The sequence below is a fragment of the Vulpes vulpes genome, chromosome 2 (assembly GCF_048418805.1).
Source record: "Vulpes vulpes isolate BD-2025 chromosome 2, VulVul3, whole genome shotgun sequence".
NCBI lineage: Eukaryota > Metazoa > Chordata > Mammalia > Carnivora > Canidae > Vulpes > Vulpes vulpes.
This window is the reverse complement of record NC_132781.1, coordinates 80,090,958-80,110,879: the sequence shown is the minus strand read 5'-3', so window position 1 is coordinate 80,110,879 and position 19,922 is coordinate 80,090,958. Positions and strand designations below refer to the sequence as shown.

At 47.1% G+C, this 19,922-nt stretch overlaps 1 protein-coding gene across 1 annotated transcript; it reads left to right on the top strand.

The window, feature by feature from the left end:
- Positions 1-13,827: 13,827 nt before the first annotated feature.
- On the top strand, positions 13,828-19,639 carry SLC10A4 (solute carrier family 10 member 4). Its single transcript, XM_026016555.2, has 3 exons — positions 13,828-14,400; positions 14,841-15,051; positions 18,565-19,639. The coding sequence occupies exons 1-3, from the start codon at positions 13,922-13,924 to the stop codon at positions 19,075-19,077; spliced, it is 1,203 nt and encodes a 400-aa protein (XP_025872340.2). The 5' UTR covers positions 13,828-13,921; the 3' UTR covers positions 19,078-19,639.
- Positions 19,640-19,922: the final 283 nt, after the last annotated feature.

The following is a 19,922-nucleotide window of genomic DNA, read 5'->3' as shown; positions in this document are numbered from 1 at the left end:
AGGCATCCCCCAACTCTTGATTTCAGCTCAGGTCCTTATCTTAGGATTGTGAGATGGAACTCCTTGTTGGGCTTCACACTCAGCAGGGAGTCCGCTTGAGATCCTCTTTCTCCCTCTCCAATGGCTCCCCCATCCCCACTCTCTCACTCCCTCTCTCTCTAAAAAAAAAATAGATCTTAAAAAAAAAAAAAAAAACAGAAAGTAATTGATAAGGTGCTAATGCCATAGTTCAAATTCTACTGAGGCTCCCAATCATGTCTGCTAGATATTTGCTGTCTATTTATTTCTTTATTGAAGACTACTTTTTTTTATAAAGGTTTTATTTATTTAGTTATTTTGGAAGGAGAGAATACACACATGAGCACAAGCAGGGGGAGGGGTAGAGGGGGAGGGAGTAGGACAAGCAGACTCCAAGCCTGACCTGGGGCTCAACCTCACGACCTTGAGATCATGACCTGAGCTTAAACCAAGAGCCGGATGCTCAACCAACTAAGCCACCCAGGCGCCCCACTGATGTTCACATATTTAATGTAAACATGTGTTGGTGCCTTCATTCTGCCCCTGAAAACATGCCAAGTTTTTCTTATCCCAAGGTCTTTGCGCTACTGTCTTGCTTGGAATGCTGTTCCCCCGGATGTGTACATGACTACCACGTTCCCCTTGTGTACATCTCAACTTGAATGCTACTTCTGGGGACAAGTCTCCCCTAACCAACCCCCCCACGTGGCACGTTATTCTATTTTCTCTTCTTCATAGCATGTATTACAGCATATGGTTCTATAATCACCTAAAATTAACTTATTTATGTGTTTAAAAAATAGACATATAAATGCAGTCTCTGCCGTAGCATCCCAGAAACTAAATTAAGCCTGCCATGTGACAGATATCTAATGAGTAATTTGTTGACTGCCTAAAGAGGTATAGACACAAGAGATTTTAGAAAATGAATAATTGGCCCCCACAGGTTCATTGAAAAGTTCATTTGATCAAAAATGGATATTCTTGTGAACCATTTTTGAGATTTATCTATGACAACTAGTCATATCTGCCTTTTTCTAGGGCTAAAGTTATCTAAGTTATACTCTGAGGTTCTGGGGACCCCAATGGTCATGCAGTCATGTGTTAGAGCAGATCTGACCTTGCTTCCTAAAGAAAGTCCCGGCTTGGCCTGTAAGTAGTGCTAGCTTTGGTCCCCTTCCAGAAGGGACTTGGTTCGGCCCACCATTTTCTTCTAAAGGATGCCCCCCCCCGCCACACCTATCCCTACACCTCTGCCAAAGTAGTTTGCAAGGTAGGAAGGAAGGGTGAGATTGTAGATGAGGGAGAGAAGCGCTGCAGCAGGCACGTGAGGAGTAGGTGGCACAGGCACCAGCGAGTTAGAAGAGAAGGTGGGTCTAAAAAGGATGGGGGGGCGGGCAGCAAAGAATACAGGCCTCAGAAATAAATAACTTGGGCCAACTTTGATATTCAGTCCAGGGTCAGTTTTGCCCAGAATTGGTTTGAAAAGCTGCAGTAGCTCTTATTTTGGCCAGAAACCTGCATGACAGCTGGGGAAGGAAGGAGGCTCAAGGTCCTGGGACTGAGCTTCTTACCGGGTAAAGAATACAGTGAAGCAGGACGTAGGTGTCTTCTTTGATTCTAAAAATTTTATAATCTCGGGTGTCTGGGTGGCTCAGCTGGTTAAGCATCTGCCTTTGCCTCAGGTCATGATCTCTGGGTCCTGGGGTCGAGCCCCGAGGTGCGCTCCCTTCTGGGCAGGGCATCTCTTTCTCCCTCTCCCTCTGATATTCTCTCTCTCTCTCTCTCTCTCTCTCTCTCAAATAAATAAATTAAAATCTTAAAAAAAAAGTTATAATCTCTGTAGCCCAATGACCACGCTGCCTCTCACCTGCTACAGGAAGCCAGGTCATGGTGTGAGCCAAGGTTTGGCTCTGCACGCTAAATAAATGTCCTTCAGAGGTGGCTTGGTCATGCGAGCCGTGCATGCACGTAGCTGCCAGCAGTGTCCTTAGGCTGTGGTGCCCGAGGAGATTGGTTAAAAATGTCCATCCTCCCTCAGATTTGACGCAGGGTCTCAGAGGTTTCAGCATTTTAAACTAGCACCACGGTGGTTCTGATAAAGATGATTTGTGGATCACTCTTATAAAATTGGCTTTTGGAAAATAATAATCTAATATTTACTAAGTTGTTGCTATGAGCTGGGCATTGTGCTGATACCTTATATTGTGGTATTTCTTAATCCCCACAACAGCTCACCAGTTAGAAGGTACAATGGTGAGATGAGGAGATGGGCCGAGAGGTCAGTTATGGTGTGTAAGTGGTGATCCGGACTTAAATCTAAGGATCTTGGACTTCAGAGCTCCTGCTCTTTCATTGGGCTAGGGACATTTTTTGAAATCTTAAAATTATTTGTAGGATTCGGGGGACACCCAAGTGGCCCCGTGGTTGAGCGTCTGCCTTCAGCTCAGGGTGTGGTCCTGGGATCGAGTCCCGCATCAGGCTCCCTGCTTCTCCCTCTGCCTGGGTCTCAGCCTCTCTCTGTGTGTCTCTCATGAATAAATAAATCTTGAAAAAAATTATTTGTAGGATTCTGTGATGCCTTGCTACTCAAAGTGTGGTCCTTGGAGTACACGTCTCCTGGGAACTTGCTAGAAATGTAGAACCTCAGCCCTGCCCCAGACTTTGTGAATCAGAACCTCCGTCTTAGTAAGATCCCCAAGTGATGTCTGTATACATTAAAGTCTGAGAAGCACTGTTACGATATATTTTATTTATTTATTTGTACCCCATCACGTGCCACAATAAATTAGTATAGTTTCCTGTTATATATACTATGGAAATACCTTAGATCTTGAGCATTGTGATTCTGTTATGAGCCTTAATTTATCCATTCAACTAGCTATAGTTGAACTAATTGCAGTATTTTGCACCCAGACTATAACAATTATTTATTTGATTTACCTGCCTCCAATCTCTCCCATCTTCTATCCATTGCAAGCCATCTTTTTCAAGGAGCGGAATATCTTATTGAAACAAGATTTTGGTGAAAGGCCTACACTAATAAGATAAAAATATGCTTCCTGTGGTTGAAATGTGGACTTTAGGATTGAGGGGGCAGGTATCAGAGCTCTGTCCTCTTAGCTTCCCTCCAGTCCCCAAGATATCTCCTGTGAACCCCCAGGTGTCTGTGGAGCACAGATGACCACCTTTGGTCTAGTAGTTCTGAGGCATGGCATCATGCCTCTTTCATGATCAATTATGAGGTGCACTGCACATAATTTAGTAATAACTGAAGTGCCAAAGTTTGTGATAGGTTTAGTTTAAAATAACAGGAGTGGATTCAAGTCACGCTCTTGCTTGCATTTCATTCTGCTTTCTTGAGGCTGGAAACCCCTGTATTAGTTATGTGTGGGAATTCAGAAGACATGAACATGGTTGTCATGGTGGAAAAGGGCCAAGAGTCACGGATTTGGGCTGGCCTCCCTGTCGCTGCCTTAGAAATATCACCCTCTTTGCTTAGCAGCTCATCCCTCCCAGCCTACAGAATGAAGACCAATCTGCTCACCCCTGTTGAACCCTCTTGCCTCTTGTCATTCCTCCCTCAACTCCTCCAAGAGCCCAGTCCCCTCCTACCTAAACGTAGCAGGCCTTCCATGGTTCTGTGTCTGCGCAGGCCCTGTGCCTTTGCCCTGGAAGTAGGAAAAGAAGTGGAGAGAAAAGCAGATTCTTGACATTCAGTGCCTGCCTCTGATCCTTCCTGGGGTCCTGTTCTTCCTGCCTTTGGCTCTTCGGTGCCCTGATGTGGGGCTCTCTCTGATCCTTTACACTTGTCTGTGAGATCTCTTCTTACCTCTGTACCTGGGATCTGGAAAGCAGTGAGACAAGTTAGTCCTTCCTTTTTTTAAAAAAAATATTTATTCATGAGAGACACAGAGAGAGAGGCCGAGACCCAGGCAGAGGGAGAAGCAGGCTCCCTACAGGGAGCCAGATGCAGGACTCCGTTCCAGGACCCCGGGGTCATGCCGGGGGCCAAAGGCAGCCTCTCAGCCCTGAGCCCCCCAGAGGCCCCAATCCTTCCATTCGTAGTGGAGCCAACCCAAGAAAGCTGTCTCACTTGCTAGGGTTTTTAGATCCTTCTTTTCCCCTCTTGCTCAAGGTGACACTGGAAATCCTCCTTTGAGTAAATGTAGAGTGCAAGGTGCTCTGCGGGGCTTTAACTTGCCCTGAAGGTTTCCCTGGCTTCCAGTTTTCCTGTAGCCCAGAGGATGATTTAGGCTGATTCCCCCAAGAGGCCGCAGGACTTTGTCACCTGATCACTTTACATTCACGGGAGGGTCACATCAGGAATCTCCCCCTCGGGGAGAGTCTGCAGAGCCCCGGCTTTGAAAAAAGTAATTGAAGAAAGTAATTCATGGGTTTGGAAATAGGAAGCGACAAGAGGTCACTGGTCTGGGGCAGCGGCCCTCTGGGGACGTGGCCTGTGTGTAGTTGCCCCACTGACCCTTTTGATTTACTGTGTATATTTTGTCTAGAAAATTTGTATTTTATTTTATTTTCCAATTCAAAGTGGGGGGAGGGGACAAATTTTAGACCATTTTAAGCCGCAGCTGTGGAGCCCTGGCACCTTCGGCTCTGCTCTCCCGCTGGCACAAAGGCGCAGTGGGGCCCCCGGTCCCCGCCGTCCCGCCGTCCCCGCCGCCCTTGCCGCCCGCCCTCCCCGGGCCTCGCGTGTCCTCCCCCCGGCCTCCCTCACGGAGGTTTTAATTCTGTTAAAAGGCTCCCACGGCGGCCGTGACTCAGGCAGCTCCGCTCGCTGCAGAAACCCAGCGCCACTTAGTATTCCAGCCGTTGCAGCCCGGCTCGGGGTCGCCCCAGGTCACCTGCAGCGGGGACGCACCTGCTGCCGCTGGGAGATGCCCACATCCTGGCCCGGCCACAGCGTGACCCCAGGCCGCCCCCTGGGCCCCCAGGCACCACAGGCCAGGCCGCCACCCCAGGGCTCGCAGCCCGCCCCCCCACACTCATACCCCATCGCCCCCTGGGGAGCCGGACTTCAAGAATTATTTGCAGGTGCAAGTGAGGCCCAAATGGTGACCTGGGAAACTGAGGCAGACAGCACCCGGCTCCAACAGGGGTACAGAAGACAAGATAAAGGGGCTCAGAGGGGAAGAGACACTGGAAGCGAATTTTAAGGGACGGACTGGATGTGTCCCGATGCCGGAAAGGCGTGGATATCCCAGCCCCAGAAGCATGTATGTAGGGGGAGGGATCCCTGATAGCAGCGCCATGAACCAAGGTAAAGGCACAGGATTGGGGTGCATGGAATGAGCTGCTTTAGGTCATGTGTGCAGCACCTGGGCGGGCGTAGGCCTCAGATGACATTTGGGGTTGGAAATAGGAACTCGTGAGTCAAGGGCTCCTGGATGGCTCAGTTGGTTAAGCAGGTGCCTTGGGCTCAGGTCATGGTCCCAGTGTGCTGGGATCGAGCCCCGCTCAGCGGAGAGTCTGCTTCTCCCTCCCCCCCCCTTCCAGCCCCCCCAGCCCTGCTCATGCTCTCTCACTCTCTTTCTCAAATAGGTAAAATCTTAAAAAAGAACAAAAAGAATTTCACGAGTCAGCGTCTGCAGTTCGTGGCTAAAGCCAAGTGAGTTAGTGAAATCACCTAAGAATGTGCAGAGTGAGAAGAAGGAGCCTGTGACTGAATCCCAGGAGTAGCAACATTTAAGGATCTGACCAAAGTAAAGGAACCTAAGGGAGTCTCTAGAAGGACTACAGAGCCGAAGTGCCTGGTGGGCAGGAGGCCCTACTCCGCAGAAGCCATCTGTTTCATTTTTGCCTCCCTCGTACCTGACGTTCATTCAGATTATCCAGTTTATCTTAGAAATGAGAAGTAAAGCCAAAAGTTGATGTGTGTCCAGGTTTAGATTTATTTCTCTTTATCCGTTTTAAGACTCATGACACTGCCTGGATCTGGATTCATGTCTTGCTTCAAGTCTAGGAAATTCTTAACTATTACATTTGAAAATACTATTTCGTGTACATTCTTTCCTTCTGGAATGCCCGCCAGGTGTACATGGACGTTCTCCATCGACTCTCTTGTGGATTTGCCTGTGCCTTTAAAAAGATGCTGGTTATCCTTTATGCAGCCCGTCTGGGTATTTTCTGTACAAGAAGGATTTCCGGTTTGCCAAGGCAGACCTATTACCAGCAAGTGGAAGGGTAACAGTCCCCTAAGTGTGACTGCGTAGGTCCCTCCGTTCCCCAGATCTTCAGAAGGGAGGTCATTTGCATACCAGACTCCAACTAGACATTCCAAACGTCCGATACCCAGCACCTCTGACACCTTTGCTACTTGGGTCTCAAACTTGCTCTTTTGCCTCTGTTCCACATCTCAGTTAATATCGTGCCCAACCGCCCAGTCTTCCAAGGGAGAGCCTGAGTTTGCTTTGTCTTCTCTCTCCTTCACCACGAATGTATCTTCTCCTCTCAATTTCCATGCTAATTCTGAATCATAAGCTGCCACTCTTTGCCATTGCCCCAGTCAGTCTCCTTCTTGACTGTCTCCTTATTCTTTTTTTTTTTTTTTTAAGATTTTATTTATTTATGAGAGACACAGAGAGGGGCAGAGACACAGGCAGAGGAAGAAGCAGGCTCCTCAAGGAGAGCCTGATGTGGGACTCGATCCCAGGACCCCGGGATCACGACCTGAGCCAAAGGCAGACGCTCATCCACTGAGCCATCCAGGTGTCCCTGTCTCCTTATTCTTTCTGCTGTTCCTACCCATTTACCCAGAGCTTGTGAAACCATCTTTCTGAGACTTGAATCTGGATATGTCACTTCCCTGCATGGAAAATTTAGCTAAATCTCTGCTATCACAGAATAAAGCTCAAGCACTTTACATGGCAGTAAAGACCCTAAAACATTTGCCTTCACTGCCTACTTTGTCCCATCTCGTTTCCCGGCCTCATCACTGCGTATGAATGCTCTGTTCCCCCTGTGCTCCCAGGGGAAGCAATGTGCTCCCACGACTTTGTTCAAGCCATTCTCCTTCTCTACAATATCCTTTGTCTTCCTTTCCATGTTGGAAATCGAGTACTCATTGGTTATTAGGTTTAGGTGCCACAACCGAATTCATCTCTCATCTGGTGTGGGCCTGAGTCTATAGAGTTCATCACAATACGTCTTGCATTTGCACACTCATCTCTACACGTCAGTGGAGCAGCAAGGTCCTTGAGAACGTGAAACACCCTATATTCACCTCTATCCTGTCTAGCAAAACATTGGGAGATTAATAGGCAGGGCTTGAATTGAGTTGCAGGGACCCATGTCTACTAGTTACAGACAACTCTGAAAGGTCTAGGGAAATAGAAGAAACTCTATATTTATGCACATTTTGCATATATACGTATATGTGTCATATGTATTCTGAAATACCGGATTTTTGGGAAAAGTATGTGGCCAGGTAAGAGGAAGTCTAGTGCCAACTTTCAATCCCCCCACTTCCAGCCCCCAGGAAGTCCTCTCAGCATGATTTTGCAGAAGTGATGGGGAGAAAGCCGTGACCTTATCCATTCTCTCCCAATCAATATTCTAGACAAAGTAGGGCAATTGACAGCAATGACAGATACTGGTAAGCAGCGGCCATGGGTAATCATTCTCTGATCTGTTGAATGGAAAGACTGATTCAATATTGAAAGTAAGGAAAGAATGAAATATATGAAATAGAAAATATATGAAGTATAAAATTATTAACAGACCCTAGTCTTTCTTAGGATCCTATGAAGCCAGAATTCATTACTATTCTCCAACACATATCGTTACTAAGGATAAATGAGTGAGCAAGGGGTGATTTTTATCTTTTTGCTTCTCGTGTAATGGGCAAGAAGGTTTCTTTTCTTTAATTTTAATTCAATTTAGTTAACATATAGTGTATTATTGATTTCAAGGGTAGAATTTAGTAGTGATTCATCGGTTGCATATAACACCCAGTGCTCGTTACATCACCTGCCCACCTTCATGCCCATCACACAGTTATCCCCTCCAGCAACCCTCAGTTTGTTTCCTAGAGTTAAGAGTCTCTTATGGTTTGACTCCCTCTCTGTTTGTATCTTACTTTTCCTTCAATGGGCAAGAGGTTTTAAATTATTCCAAGAGAAATCCACCTTTAACGACTCTTTCAAAATAACATTTCTTAAATTAAAAATGTTAATGGTTTGTCTGCTTTGTATGGGGTGGTATAAATTAAAAAAAAAAACACCCAAATCTAAACCAATTAGTGGAATCTAATTTTTAAGAAAACAACTCCTTCTTTCTTCTTCTTCTTTTTAAATAGAACTTCTTTTTAAAAAAATCATTGTTCCTATTTATTGTATTGTTTGGTAACTTAACAAGAGGCAATTTTTCAGTTGGGAGACTTGAAAAACATCTGGAGATATTTTTCATGTTTAGATCAAATAAATTCTCAGTTTAATATCCTGCTCGAGCTTTGTAGATATTGTTTTTTCCTTTGCAGGTTATCAGATGACAAATGCCTCCCGATACAAGCCTTATGCCCTACAAAGATCACTCTGCGATGTCCTCGGGACAGTCTTTCGTGCATCCAGAACACGTTGAAACGTTACAACTTCAAGAAAGCAACGGACCTCTCACCTTTCAGGTTAGTTGGTAGGAACAGGAAAGTGAAAGCAGAGGTAAAAACAAGGATGGAACAGGTTAAAGAAGAGATGATGAGCAGAAAAAAAAGAAAAGAGGACAATCTTTCGGTACAAAGCACATTCTTGTTAAGTCATTGAAGGGATCTGGTGTAGACTTGGAGATAATGCAGAAAAAGGAGAATCTGGATTAAATCAAATCTCTCCTGATGGCTTTTTGGTGATCACTCCGAAGCGTGCAGTTCAATCATGTGATTCAAGAGCCACGAGATGGTACTTCGACAAAGATGACTGAAATTTGATGTGTTAGAAAACACATGGGGAAGGTCACAGGTCAAATTCATCCCAAGACTGTTCTGGGAACTATTGGAAAGTAGGCATTTTCTCCCTATGGGTGGCTGAGAGTGGTAGGATATATGGGAATCCCTCGCTATTCCAAAGTTTGCATTTGGCCACTTCACTTTTAAGAAAGAGCTACATTAGCACCTGTTTCAAAAGACATCTGAAGAGGGTTTTCACTTTTACAATAAAAGGCAAAGGCTAAAATAGCCTTCGGGGTTTGTTTCGCAGTGAGTGGTGCTAGAAGCTGCTCTCCTCCAGCAGTGAGGGGCGCCCTGCCAAGCTCCTTCCCAGAACTAGGCTTGAGCATCTCAGCAAGCAAGCCTCCGTGGCTTTGAGCATCTCTGCTTTGTCTCCATTCACAACGTGCATCTGTCAGCAAGATGTGTCCTAAGGTATCAGGAAAGCCCAGGAGAGGCTACTTGGTTGGGGGGAGATGTCTAGGAAGGCTCAAAATTTTTTCTTCTTCCCTTCATGGTGTTCCAGGTTGCGAAAGATTTCACAGGAACGCTCTAGTTTCAGATACCAGGGGAATGGGCAATTTCCCCCATGCTGAGCCTCCCTATGGAGAAAGTATACGTGACCATGAAGATAGCAATAGAGGAAAGCAGAGCTGAGAAATGGAGAGAAACTGAGTCCTCATTTTAACTTGGCAGGCAGCCACACCTGGACACTTTTCATTTTCATGAGTCAGTAAATGTCCTTTTTGGCCTTAAACCCATGTGAGGTAGGGTTGCTGGCACTTCACTTGAAACAATTCTAATTTTAAAAAATTTCCAGAAGCAGAATTGCATCATCCAATTGCTTTCCCCAGAAGCTATATCAAATACTTCACCACCATCAGAGGTGTTCCAGTGCTTCTTCCATTGCATTTCAGCATTAAATGTTGTTACTCTGAGGATCTTTGTCTATTTGATTTTAAGTTTTCTGTTTATGTAACTACTAGTGAAATAAAACTTTTACTATTTAACAAATAGCATGTCCTTTTTCTATTGCAAATTATCTCTGTCTTGTTTTTCTTTATCAACCAATGGCCTAGAGGTTGATTAAAATGACTTACCCTTTGACACTTGTGGAATTAATTTTTCCTCTGGATCTGATACTTTAAAAAATAACATTTGTATTTTTCTGATTATAAAATACTATTCTGGCAGAAATTCAGAAACACGGTAAAAATAAAACATAGGAGAAAAAACTAAAAGTCGCTTTTTAAAAAACATTTTATTTGAGAGAATGTGCGCAAGTGTGAGAATGGGGAGGGGCAGAGAGAGAATCTCAAGTGGACTCCCTGCAGAGCATGAGCCCAAATGGCAAGGGGGGGGGGGGGGGGGCTGGATCTCACAACCTTGAGATCATCTGAGCCAAAACCAAGAGTCAGGCACTTAACCGAAAAAGTCACCCAGGTGCCCTAAAAATCACTTTTACTGCTACTGCTCCAGTATACTATACATTAGAGAAGCTCCCTCTAAATTTATATATTTATTATATTTAGTAGAATATAAATGTATGTGTGTGTTTATTGCTTTTCAACTTGTTTTATCACTTAAGATTTTATCACAGGAATTTCTCCCTTATCATTATTCCTTTTTTTTTTTTTTTAAGATTTCTTTATTTGAGAGACAGAGCACAAGCATGGGAGGGGCAGAGGGAGAAGCAGACTCCCCACAGAGCAGGGGGCCCCATGTGGGGCTCGATCCCAGGACCCCCGGATCATGACCTGACGCAAAGGTGGACACTTAACCCACTGAGCCACCCAGGCGCCCCATCATTATTCCTCTAAATGGGTCTCGGACTCTTATCATTGAAGAACATTAAAGAAAATGTTCGTATTGTTTCCTTATACTAAATACCTAGAAATAGAATTGCTGGATCAAAGGAGCTGCACGTTCTTAGAGCTGTTGTTATCTACCAAGTTTCCTTCTAGAGAAAGTAGAGTGTCTAGTTGATAGTGTCTTTGCCAAAATAGCATTATATTTATTTCAATCTTCCAGTAGTGAGAAAGTGGCATCTAACTGCTTTATTTCTTTGGTTACTAGTGAGTGTGAATAATTTTTTAGTTAAGTATATTAGTGATTTGCATTCCTTTCTGTGATCTTCTGTGTCTATTCATTTCATTTGCCTTTTTTCCCCCCACTGTGTTGTTTTTTCTCATTAAATTGTAAAACTGGGACACACCTGGGTGGCTCAGTGGTTGAGCGCCTGCCTTTGGCTCAGGATATGACCCCGGGGTCCCAGGATCGAGTCCCGCATCGGGCTCCCTGCGCATCTCTCCCTCCATGTCTCTCAAGAATAAATAAATAAAATCTTTTAAAAATTTTTGTAAAACTGTTTCATACATTAATATGAGCTCTTGATTTTATGTATGTTTCAATTTTTTTTTTCATTTTATAATCTGCATTTTTTTTCAGTGCTGGTTTTTTTTTTTTTTTTTTTTTTTGCTATGTTTAAAATGTGTGGCCATATCTAGTGAGATTCCCATTAGGATTTCTTCTGTTGCTTTTTTTGCTTAGGAAGATTTTCCTTATGCAAAGATGAGATAAATACTAGCCAATAATTTTCTCCAGTATTTTGTTGCATCATCATCATTTTATAAAAGATTTTATTTATTTATTTATTCATGAGACACAGAGAAAGAGGCAGAGACACAGGCAGAGGGAGAAGCAGGTTCCATGCAAGGAGCCCAATGTGAGGCTCCATTCCAGGACCCCGGGGGTCACACCCTGAGCCCAAGGCAGACGCTCAACCACTGAGCCCCCCGGGCGCCCCACACCATCACATCATTATAGTTAACCTTTCAATCTATTTGGAATTATTTTTGGTATATGGTGTGCAACAGGTTCTACACTTATTCTCACCCCCACCCCCACCCCCAGGCGGCTCCCACCGCACACTTTCCGGTGCTATGTTGCTGTCTCTCCGCCCTATGTCTTCTTTCCCCCTTGGTGGCTCTGCAAGAGTAAAAGGAAGGCAATTGAGGCTAAGTGACCCGTGGCAGTGTCATACTTGGATTATAAGCTCTGTTTTCTGCTCGTGTGGTTTTCTCCTCATCAGTGAAGGAGATGGCAAAGAAGAGGGGGGGGCAGGAACACCCGGCTTTCTCCACAGTGACAATAACCACAGCAGCAGGGAGAGACACATCTGCGGGCCCCAAGGAGCCCTCAAACTGCAGGTTTACGGGGAGCCTGCTGATTTGCAAAACAGATCATCCCTTCCTGCTCCTTGCTCTTTGCCCATTGTACACAGCAGCTCCCAAACCCTTCCCCAAACCAAGAGAGGAGCTGGTCGGAGGAGCTGGCCTGCCTCTAATTACCGCTTATTGAATTTGATGGTGGATTTTAATATCATTAACACGAGGAGGGGAAAACAGGGGTGGTGCCTGCACAGTTCAGCTTTGCCATTAGTGTTCTTGGCTTAGCTCATCTGTGGTTTGACGAATGCACAGGCTCAGCCCCCCCCCCCCCCCCATCTTGTCTGTTTCTGCAGGTCTCCCCCGATATCCTTATCTAATCACACTGTTCGGGCTGCATGTGTCATTGCGTATCTGAGCATCCTTGCTTTGCTTATGCTTACATAAATGTAAATGAAAACTTAGGTTCTTTTTCATCACCTCCCACTTCCTTCAAGGCTTCATAGATGTCACCGCATAGTTTTTCTCGGCTCGACTGTTTTTGGAACGCACCCGAGGGCACATTAATTATCCTAAGTGCGCAGCTCTGCCCCCATGGGATGTATGGTCGAATGGAGGAAAAAAAAAATGATTTGTGCCGGAGAACGCAATACGCTGTGAATGTAACCTTATTTTCCATATCCTCATTTTCACGGGACGTGGGGGAGAGACGAGACAAATGCGGGGCGCGGGCCGCCACTGGGCAAGGGACGTTACACTTTCTCCTCCAGCGTCGGAAGATGGGGGGAAGGAAGGACGAGTCCCAGGAGGGGGGATCCACTCCCCGGCCCTGGCCCCACCCACACGGGCCCTGAGCTAAGCCTGCGGCCCAGGAAATCCTCCCGTGGGCTTGGCACCTCCCCAGCTAGGGCTTCGGGACCCACAGACGCCTGCTCCAGCGGCTCCCCGCCCTGGGACGCGGAGCGGTCCCTATCCCGCGTAGACGCCTGGGGGGGGGGGGAGGGGGGCGGCCTCCAAGCCCGTGAGCTGCCCCCCCACCCCCGGGGAGCTCTGCACTTGACCCGTCTGAGGCCGGGAGTCCCAGGCCGTATTTCTTTTCAGTCCTTTGATCCGAATGCCCGGGCTGCGCTCCTAACACTTCACCGATTTACAGCCGCTGGAACGTCCCGAACGCGTTTCCCCGGAGCCTTGCACGCCGCGCCCACACCTGCGCCGCCGCCGCCTGCCGCTGGGTCCGCGCGTGACAGGACCGGGTTCCGCGGCGTGGGTGGGGCGCGGCGCCGCGAGGGGACTCTCCCAGTCCGCGCACCTCTTACTTGCAAACTCGTAGCTCGTTATTCATTTTACTTAAAACTAAAAAAAAAAAACAAAAATCATTAAAAAAAATTGTGCTGTCACATTGAAGCCGGGCTAGTGTGTCCGCCGGGCGGGGAGCGCGGGCGGTGGGTGCGCGCCTAGAGGAGCGGCCCCCGCGCCCCCGCGCCCCCGCGCGCGGGTCCCCGCGTGTCACCAGGGAAGGGGCACCCGCGTCGCTCGCCTCCTCGTCCTTTGTCAGGTCTTTGTTCCGCCCGCGGCTACACTCGCGCAGAACCACTCACTGCGGCTGGAAAGGCGGGCCCGGGCGGCGGGGCGGGGCCTGCGGGGCGCGGGGGGCGCGGCCACGGGGCTCCCGCGGGGGAGGGGGCTGCGCTCCCGGGACCCCCCGCCGCCCAGACGTCAGCGCCGCGCAGCCCGCGCCGGGACGGGCGGGCGGGCGGGCGGACGGACGGACGGACGGGCGGACGCGCAGACCCGCAGAAGCGCCATGGACGGCCCCGCCAACGCCACGCTGCTCCCCGGCGCGCCCGCGCCCGCGCCCACCCAGGGGGCGCCCAGCCCCGCGCCCAGCCCCGCGCCCCCCCCTGCGCCCCCCGCCGGCGGCGCGGCCACCCTCGGCCCCGCGCGGTTCCCGCAGCCCTGGGCGCACCCGCAGACCCCGTTCTGGGACACGCCGCTGAGCCACGGGCTGAACGTGTTCGTGGGCGCCGCCCTGTGCATCACGATGCTGGGCCTGGGCTGCACGGTGGACGCGGGCCGCTTCGCCCAGCACGTCCGCCGGCCCGTGGGCGCGCTGCTCGCCGCGCTGTGCCAGTTCGGCCTCCTGCCGCTGCTCGCCTTCCTGCTGGCGCGGGCCTGCGCGCTCGACGAGGTGGCCGCCGTGGCCCTGCTGCTGTGCGGCTGCTGCCCCGGCGGCAGCCTCTCCAACCTCATGGCCCTGCTGGTGGACGGCGACATGAACCTCAGGTACGGGCTCCGCGGGCGCGCCCGGGCTGGGGCGAAGGCGGGGAGGGGGACCCAGCGCCGCGGCGGCCCCCGACCGCCCCCCGCAGCGCAAAGGCCACCGGGCAGCTGCGGTGGACTTGGGCCCGCGAGCGGAGCTCGGCAGCCTGTGCAGGTGCGCGCCTGGGAGGACTGAAAACGAAGACCCGCTGCTCGTCGCCCTCGGCATCGTCCGGGCTGCGGCCAACAGCCCTCAGATGCCCCCGCCGCACCCCCGGGTTCGTGCTCCAGTGGGGCGCACGGGTGCAGCTCTCTGGGCACCCACCTCCCGGGATGCGCCGGGCCCGCGCGCGCTCCAAGCCGCGGCCTGCGGCCTCCGGCCTCTTTCTCTCTCCTCCGCCCGACGTGCGGGGGCCCCGGGGCGCGCGGCCCGCTCTGAGTTCTGTGCGTCCCCTTTTCTGCAGCATCATCATGACCATCTCCTCCACGCTTCTGGCCCTAGTCTTGATGCCCCTGTGCCTGTGGGTCTACAGCCGGGCTTGGATTGACACCCCCCTGGTGCAGCTACTCCCGCTGGGGGCCGTGACCCTGACCCTCTGCAGCACTCTCATCCCCATCGGCCTGGGCGTCTTCATTCGGTACCGGTACCAGCGGGTGGCGGACTACATCGTGAAGGTGAGCTCACTCTTCCTTCTGTGGACTTTCACCTCTTTAGAGAGCCCTTGGCCTCCGACCCCTTGCTGAAATGCTAAGAAGTGTGGGAAAGGGAGAGAAGGAAGGAAACTCGGCCGCCTTTGCGTGGGTAAACTTGAAAAAAAAAAGTTTGTGTCGCAAGGATGACCTTTATCTTTCGGAATTTCAAAAACTCATAGCTTTAATTAAGACACGGCTTAGTGAAAAATAGCCCAGGAGAACTATTCGTATTCAGGGGAGGAAACCCATCACAGGGGAAAGAGATGACAGTGCTGTCAATCGGTGACGTATTTTCCACCAGCAAATTTGCTGGTGCATTACTAAAAATCAGAGCAGGTGAAAAAAATTATATGAATTGAATTTGTCCTGTGTTTTAGAAATGCATTACTATGGTTTTAAAAAGTGGAACTCCAACTTTGAGAAACTCTGTAGAAGTTTCCTTTAAAATGTTTTATTAACTTTCTAAAAATAAGTGGACACTAATCAGACCAAAAGCAATTGAAAAATCACATTAAGGCAATAGAATACATAAAATATTGGCTCTAAAGCACAAAATAAGATTGGGCCCTGGATAAATAATGCAGAATGTATTACCATTCCTAAATTGGTGTTTCCTTTTCCTTCCCCATTGCAGTATTGCATGTGGTTTCTAAAGCTAGTGAAAGGCTGAGAATTCCTGTTCTTTCGTGCACTATTTCCAGTATTGCTTTATGATTATTTTTTTTAAATTGGTGCTTGTTGAGGAGTAGAGAATTTGTAATAGTTGACTGGAGAAAAAAAAAAATTTAAAGAATTGTCAACTAAGCTGTCTTTGAAAACTCCAAAACAGTAATAAGAGTAAACCACGAATAGGACTCTTATTTTAGGAAGTTATTCAGACAAAATACATAAGTAATCACTGCTAATGCACAGGCAAATTCATTTGATAAGTGAAATGGATTTCTCCAATGTTTCAATTGTGTAGATTTAAGAAGACGTAATCTTTTGTGTTTTACTTAGATTAATTAAATAAATTTTAGATAAATAATAAATCTAAAATCTGATTATTCAGGGGAGCTAACTTTTATTAATATGAAAAATTAAGAGTTCTTTTATACACATATATCCAATTTTGACTACAAAACTGTACTCTATAATAAACATGTATTTTGGATGTAATAAATGTATATGTGCATATAAATATACATATATGTATAATATACCTGCCAATCATCTTGAAATGCATTAAGAACTTACTAAGCTTGGGATCCCTGGGTGGCGCAGCGGTTTGGCGCCTGCCTTTGGCCCAGGGCGTGATCCTGGAGACCCAGGATCGAATCCCACGTCGGGCTCCCGGTGCATGGAGCCTGCTTCTCCCCTCTCTGCCTATGTCTCTGCCTCTCTCTCTCTCTGTGTGACTATCATAAATGAATAAAAATTTAAAAAAAAAACAGAACTTACTAAGCTTAATCATTAAGCTAATACTATTAAGCTAATACTATAAGACCGTAGGAATTCTAAGAGAAAGTCAATCAAATAAGCTATTCCCATGCTAAAAACAGATTAAGTATTTTTAAGTAGTAGATAACTGGTAAGATTGGGTAACTTTGAATTTAAGGTGAACCTATTCCTACTCCTTAACCAGAACACTCATAAAGTATGCTTTCTGACACATCTGCAAACACTTTAAGATGATTTATTCAATGTCGATGTTCACCCCCAAATCACCAAATGATTTAAAATTGTTCAAAAGAAACTTTGGGGCCATTATTTTTACAATAAAGAATCAGATTTCCTGTCAAAGCTTTTGATGTGGACAGATATTTTAATATAAGAAAAGCTTCCGGGGGGTGGGGTGGGGGCTGGCTGGCTTAGTCAAGTAGAGCATGCAACTCTTGATTTCCGGGTCATGAGTTCAAGCCCTTAGTTGGGTGTAGAGTACCTAAAAAGGGTTTTGATTTATAATGCTTTGTTTGGTTTCTGCCCATTGCACCAGCTACAGCATGAGGACTTTACGTAATAATTTCGGCACCCTCTAGCAGACTTTTGACCAGCCCAGATAACTTTTAAGTCATTTCTCAAAGAGTATAAAGTATATGCCAATCCCACAGACTCCAAAGGGGTTTCCCCTAGATATCCAGCAAACCAGAAGCAACACTTAAATTGTTCTTCTGGATCTCTGGCTTCCTTCAGACACCTCCCCACCCACACCCCCACTCCCATTAAAAAAAGACGAGACAAAACAGAAAAAAAAACTAGCTAACAACTAATCTGAAGGAGAAGTAGGAGAGGAATTTTTAGGTTTCCACATTACCATTTTCAGTTTGTCTTACTTGAATGAGTGAGACGTACCTGTCAGACATCAAGATGATGCAATGTCTTGTAAGAGTCAGTTGTGCTCTATCTAAAATCCATCTATTGAATGTCAGAATTCCTACGCATCATTAGAGATTTTATAAATGGTAGGTTTCTCATGAACAGATGAAAAAGAGGGTGTTCAGAATTGCAAAGAATTCCTCACATCCTCTGATCACACTTTTCACTCACATAATCTAAGAGTTGGTCATTGTTTCAATATTGCTATTTCTGATACAAAGTATTGTGAAGTCTGAAAATATCACATAGTAAGTTTCATACATTTTTAATAGCTTTTTATCTCATCCATAAAACCAGAACTAATTTCTTATGGAAAATGTGGGGGTCCTGTTCAGGGAAGGTAATGTTCATTTGTGCACCTGGGGTGTTGGGCCCCATTCTGTTTTTTAGGAAGTACATTCATAAATTGAACACATGTTCACAACAGTCAGACTCCCACCACAGAGATATGTGAAAGTCTGGAGACCATCAGCCTGAAGAAGAGTAGCCTTCCCCCCCCCTGTTGTTTGTTTGTTTGGAGAGAAAAGGGGGGCGGGGCAGAGGGAGAGGGAGAGGGAGAGGGAGAGGGAGAGGCCCAAGCAGGTGCCACTGTAGGCCTCGATCCCTGAGATCATGATCTGAACTGCAATCAAGAGTTAGATGCACAACGGACTGAGCCACCCAGGTGCCCCTTCCTTCTTCCTTTCTTTCTTTTTTTTTTCTTTTTTTAAGATTTTATTTATTCATAGAGACACAGAGAGAGAGAGAGAGAGAGAGAGAGAGAGAGGCAGAGGGAGAAACAGGCCCAATGCAGGGAGCGCCCTTTCCTTTCTGTTTTTTAAACAGGAGTCTGGCCTGTGCTGCTTCTGGGGGTCTATCCGAGATAATGGCTAGTTGTTAGGGAAGGCAGACTGCCACTAGACGTAAGGACAGGCCTCCAAACAATTAGAACTGTCCAGCCCAGCCTGGACTCCTGAAGAGGTGACGTACCCATCCCATCCGCAGAAGTTCTCTGTCAAAGACTGCTTATGGCAAGGATCTTCTTCGTTGTGTGCGAGGGGAGACCAGATGGGCCTCTTCTTCTGAGAGCCTAGGATTCGCTGGCCTCAATTCCCTTTCAGCTCTCCTACTTCTGACGGTCTATCCATTTTCTATTACCAGGTTTCCCTGTGGTCTCTGCTAGTGACGCTGGTGGTCCTTTTCATAATGACTGGCACTATGTTAGGACCTGAACTGCTGGCCAGTATTCCTGCAAGTGTTTACGTGATAGCAATTTTTATGCCTTTGGCAGGCTACGCCTCCGGCTACGGCTTGGCTACTCTCTTCCGTCTCCCACCCAACTGCAAGAGGACTGTGTGCCTGGAAACGGGGAGTCAGAATGTGCAGCTCTGTACTGCCATTCTGAAGCTGGCCTTTCCACCGAGGCTAATAGGGAGTATGTACATGTTTCCCTTGCTTTATGCCCTCTTCCAGTCTGCAGAAGCAGGGATTTTGGTTTTAATATATAAAGTGTACGGTAGTGAGATACTGCACAAGCGAGATCCTCTAGATGAAGACGAAGATACAGATATTTCTTATAAGAAACTAAAAGAAGAGGAAATGGCAGATACTTCCTACGGCACGGTGAAAGCCGATAATTTCATCATGATGGAAACCACTCAGACTTCCCTCTGAACGCGGAGATACGGAGCAGCTTCTGTCTGGCTGAGATATTGCTACGTGTTTATGTTCTGTGGTAGTGAATCTGGTTTACGTAAAGGATGACAAATGGTTCACCTTATCCTACGTGTCACAGTTGTGATCTTCCCAGTGTAAGGGTGCACTGGTGTATCAACCAAGCGTTTTCACAAATTACAAATCAATCTCATTCTATAACTTGCACCTGGGATGGTTCATTGTGGAGCCTGAACATGTTAAATGTGCTCTTTGGTTTTTACCATCACCGATTTCTAGGACTGCTTCAGACCTGTGAACTCTTAGAAAACAGGGTCTTGGAAATGTAGAATTTTGGTGCACTAGCTCATATGAGTAAAAACAAGCTTTTTTTTTTTTGTAAAGCAAAATTGAGTTTAATGTAATTGTCGTAAAAAAAGTGCTTGCTCAATTTATGAATACCTGACAGTGTTGAATTCTGAGCTGTATTGAAAAACTCCCAACACAGTTAACCAACGAAATACAGTATTTTATTGTCAAATAAAATATCCAATCAGAAAAAAAAAAAAACAAAAACCACCAACCTTAATGTATATCTGGTATCTATTAGTAATGGACCGCTAACATTTTTCTGGGGAAGGAGGCATTTTCTTCTCAGCTGGGGGCTGACTTGGTTTCTGGATTTAGGTAGACACACTGCAAATCAATGATCTTTTGGAGGGATAATTTGGTTAGGAAAATTTGTAGTGCTCTCCACCTCCGAGGAGAACAATAGACGCCATTAGCTCCTGCTATTCACTGGGGGTGGGGGTGGGGGAGGGGTGGGGAGGCGGTGGGTGGGGGAGGGAGTGGGGAGGCGGTGGGTG

What these genes read in the sequence shown, in the direction of transcription:
- SLC10A4 (XM_026016555.2), top strand. Translation starts at nt 13,922, where the DNA reads ATGGACGGCCCCGCCAACGCCACGCTGCTCCCCGGCGCGCCCGCGCCC. An exon ending in GACGGCGACATGAACCTCAG is followed by an intron (nt 14,401 to 14,840) that starts GTACGGGCTCCG and finishes CCTTTTCTGCAG; the next exon opens with CATCATCATGACCATCTCCT. An exon ending in TGGCGGACTACATCGTGAAG is followed by an intron (nt 15,052 to 18,564) that starts GTGAGCTCACTC and finishes TTCTATTACCAG; the next exon opens with GTTTCCCTGTGGTCTCTGCT.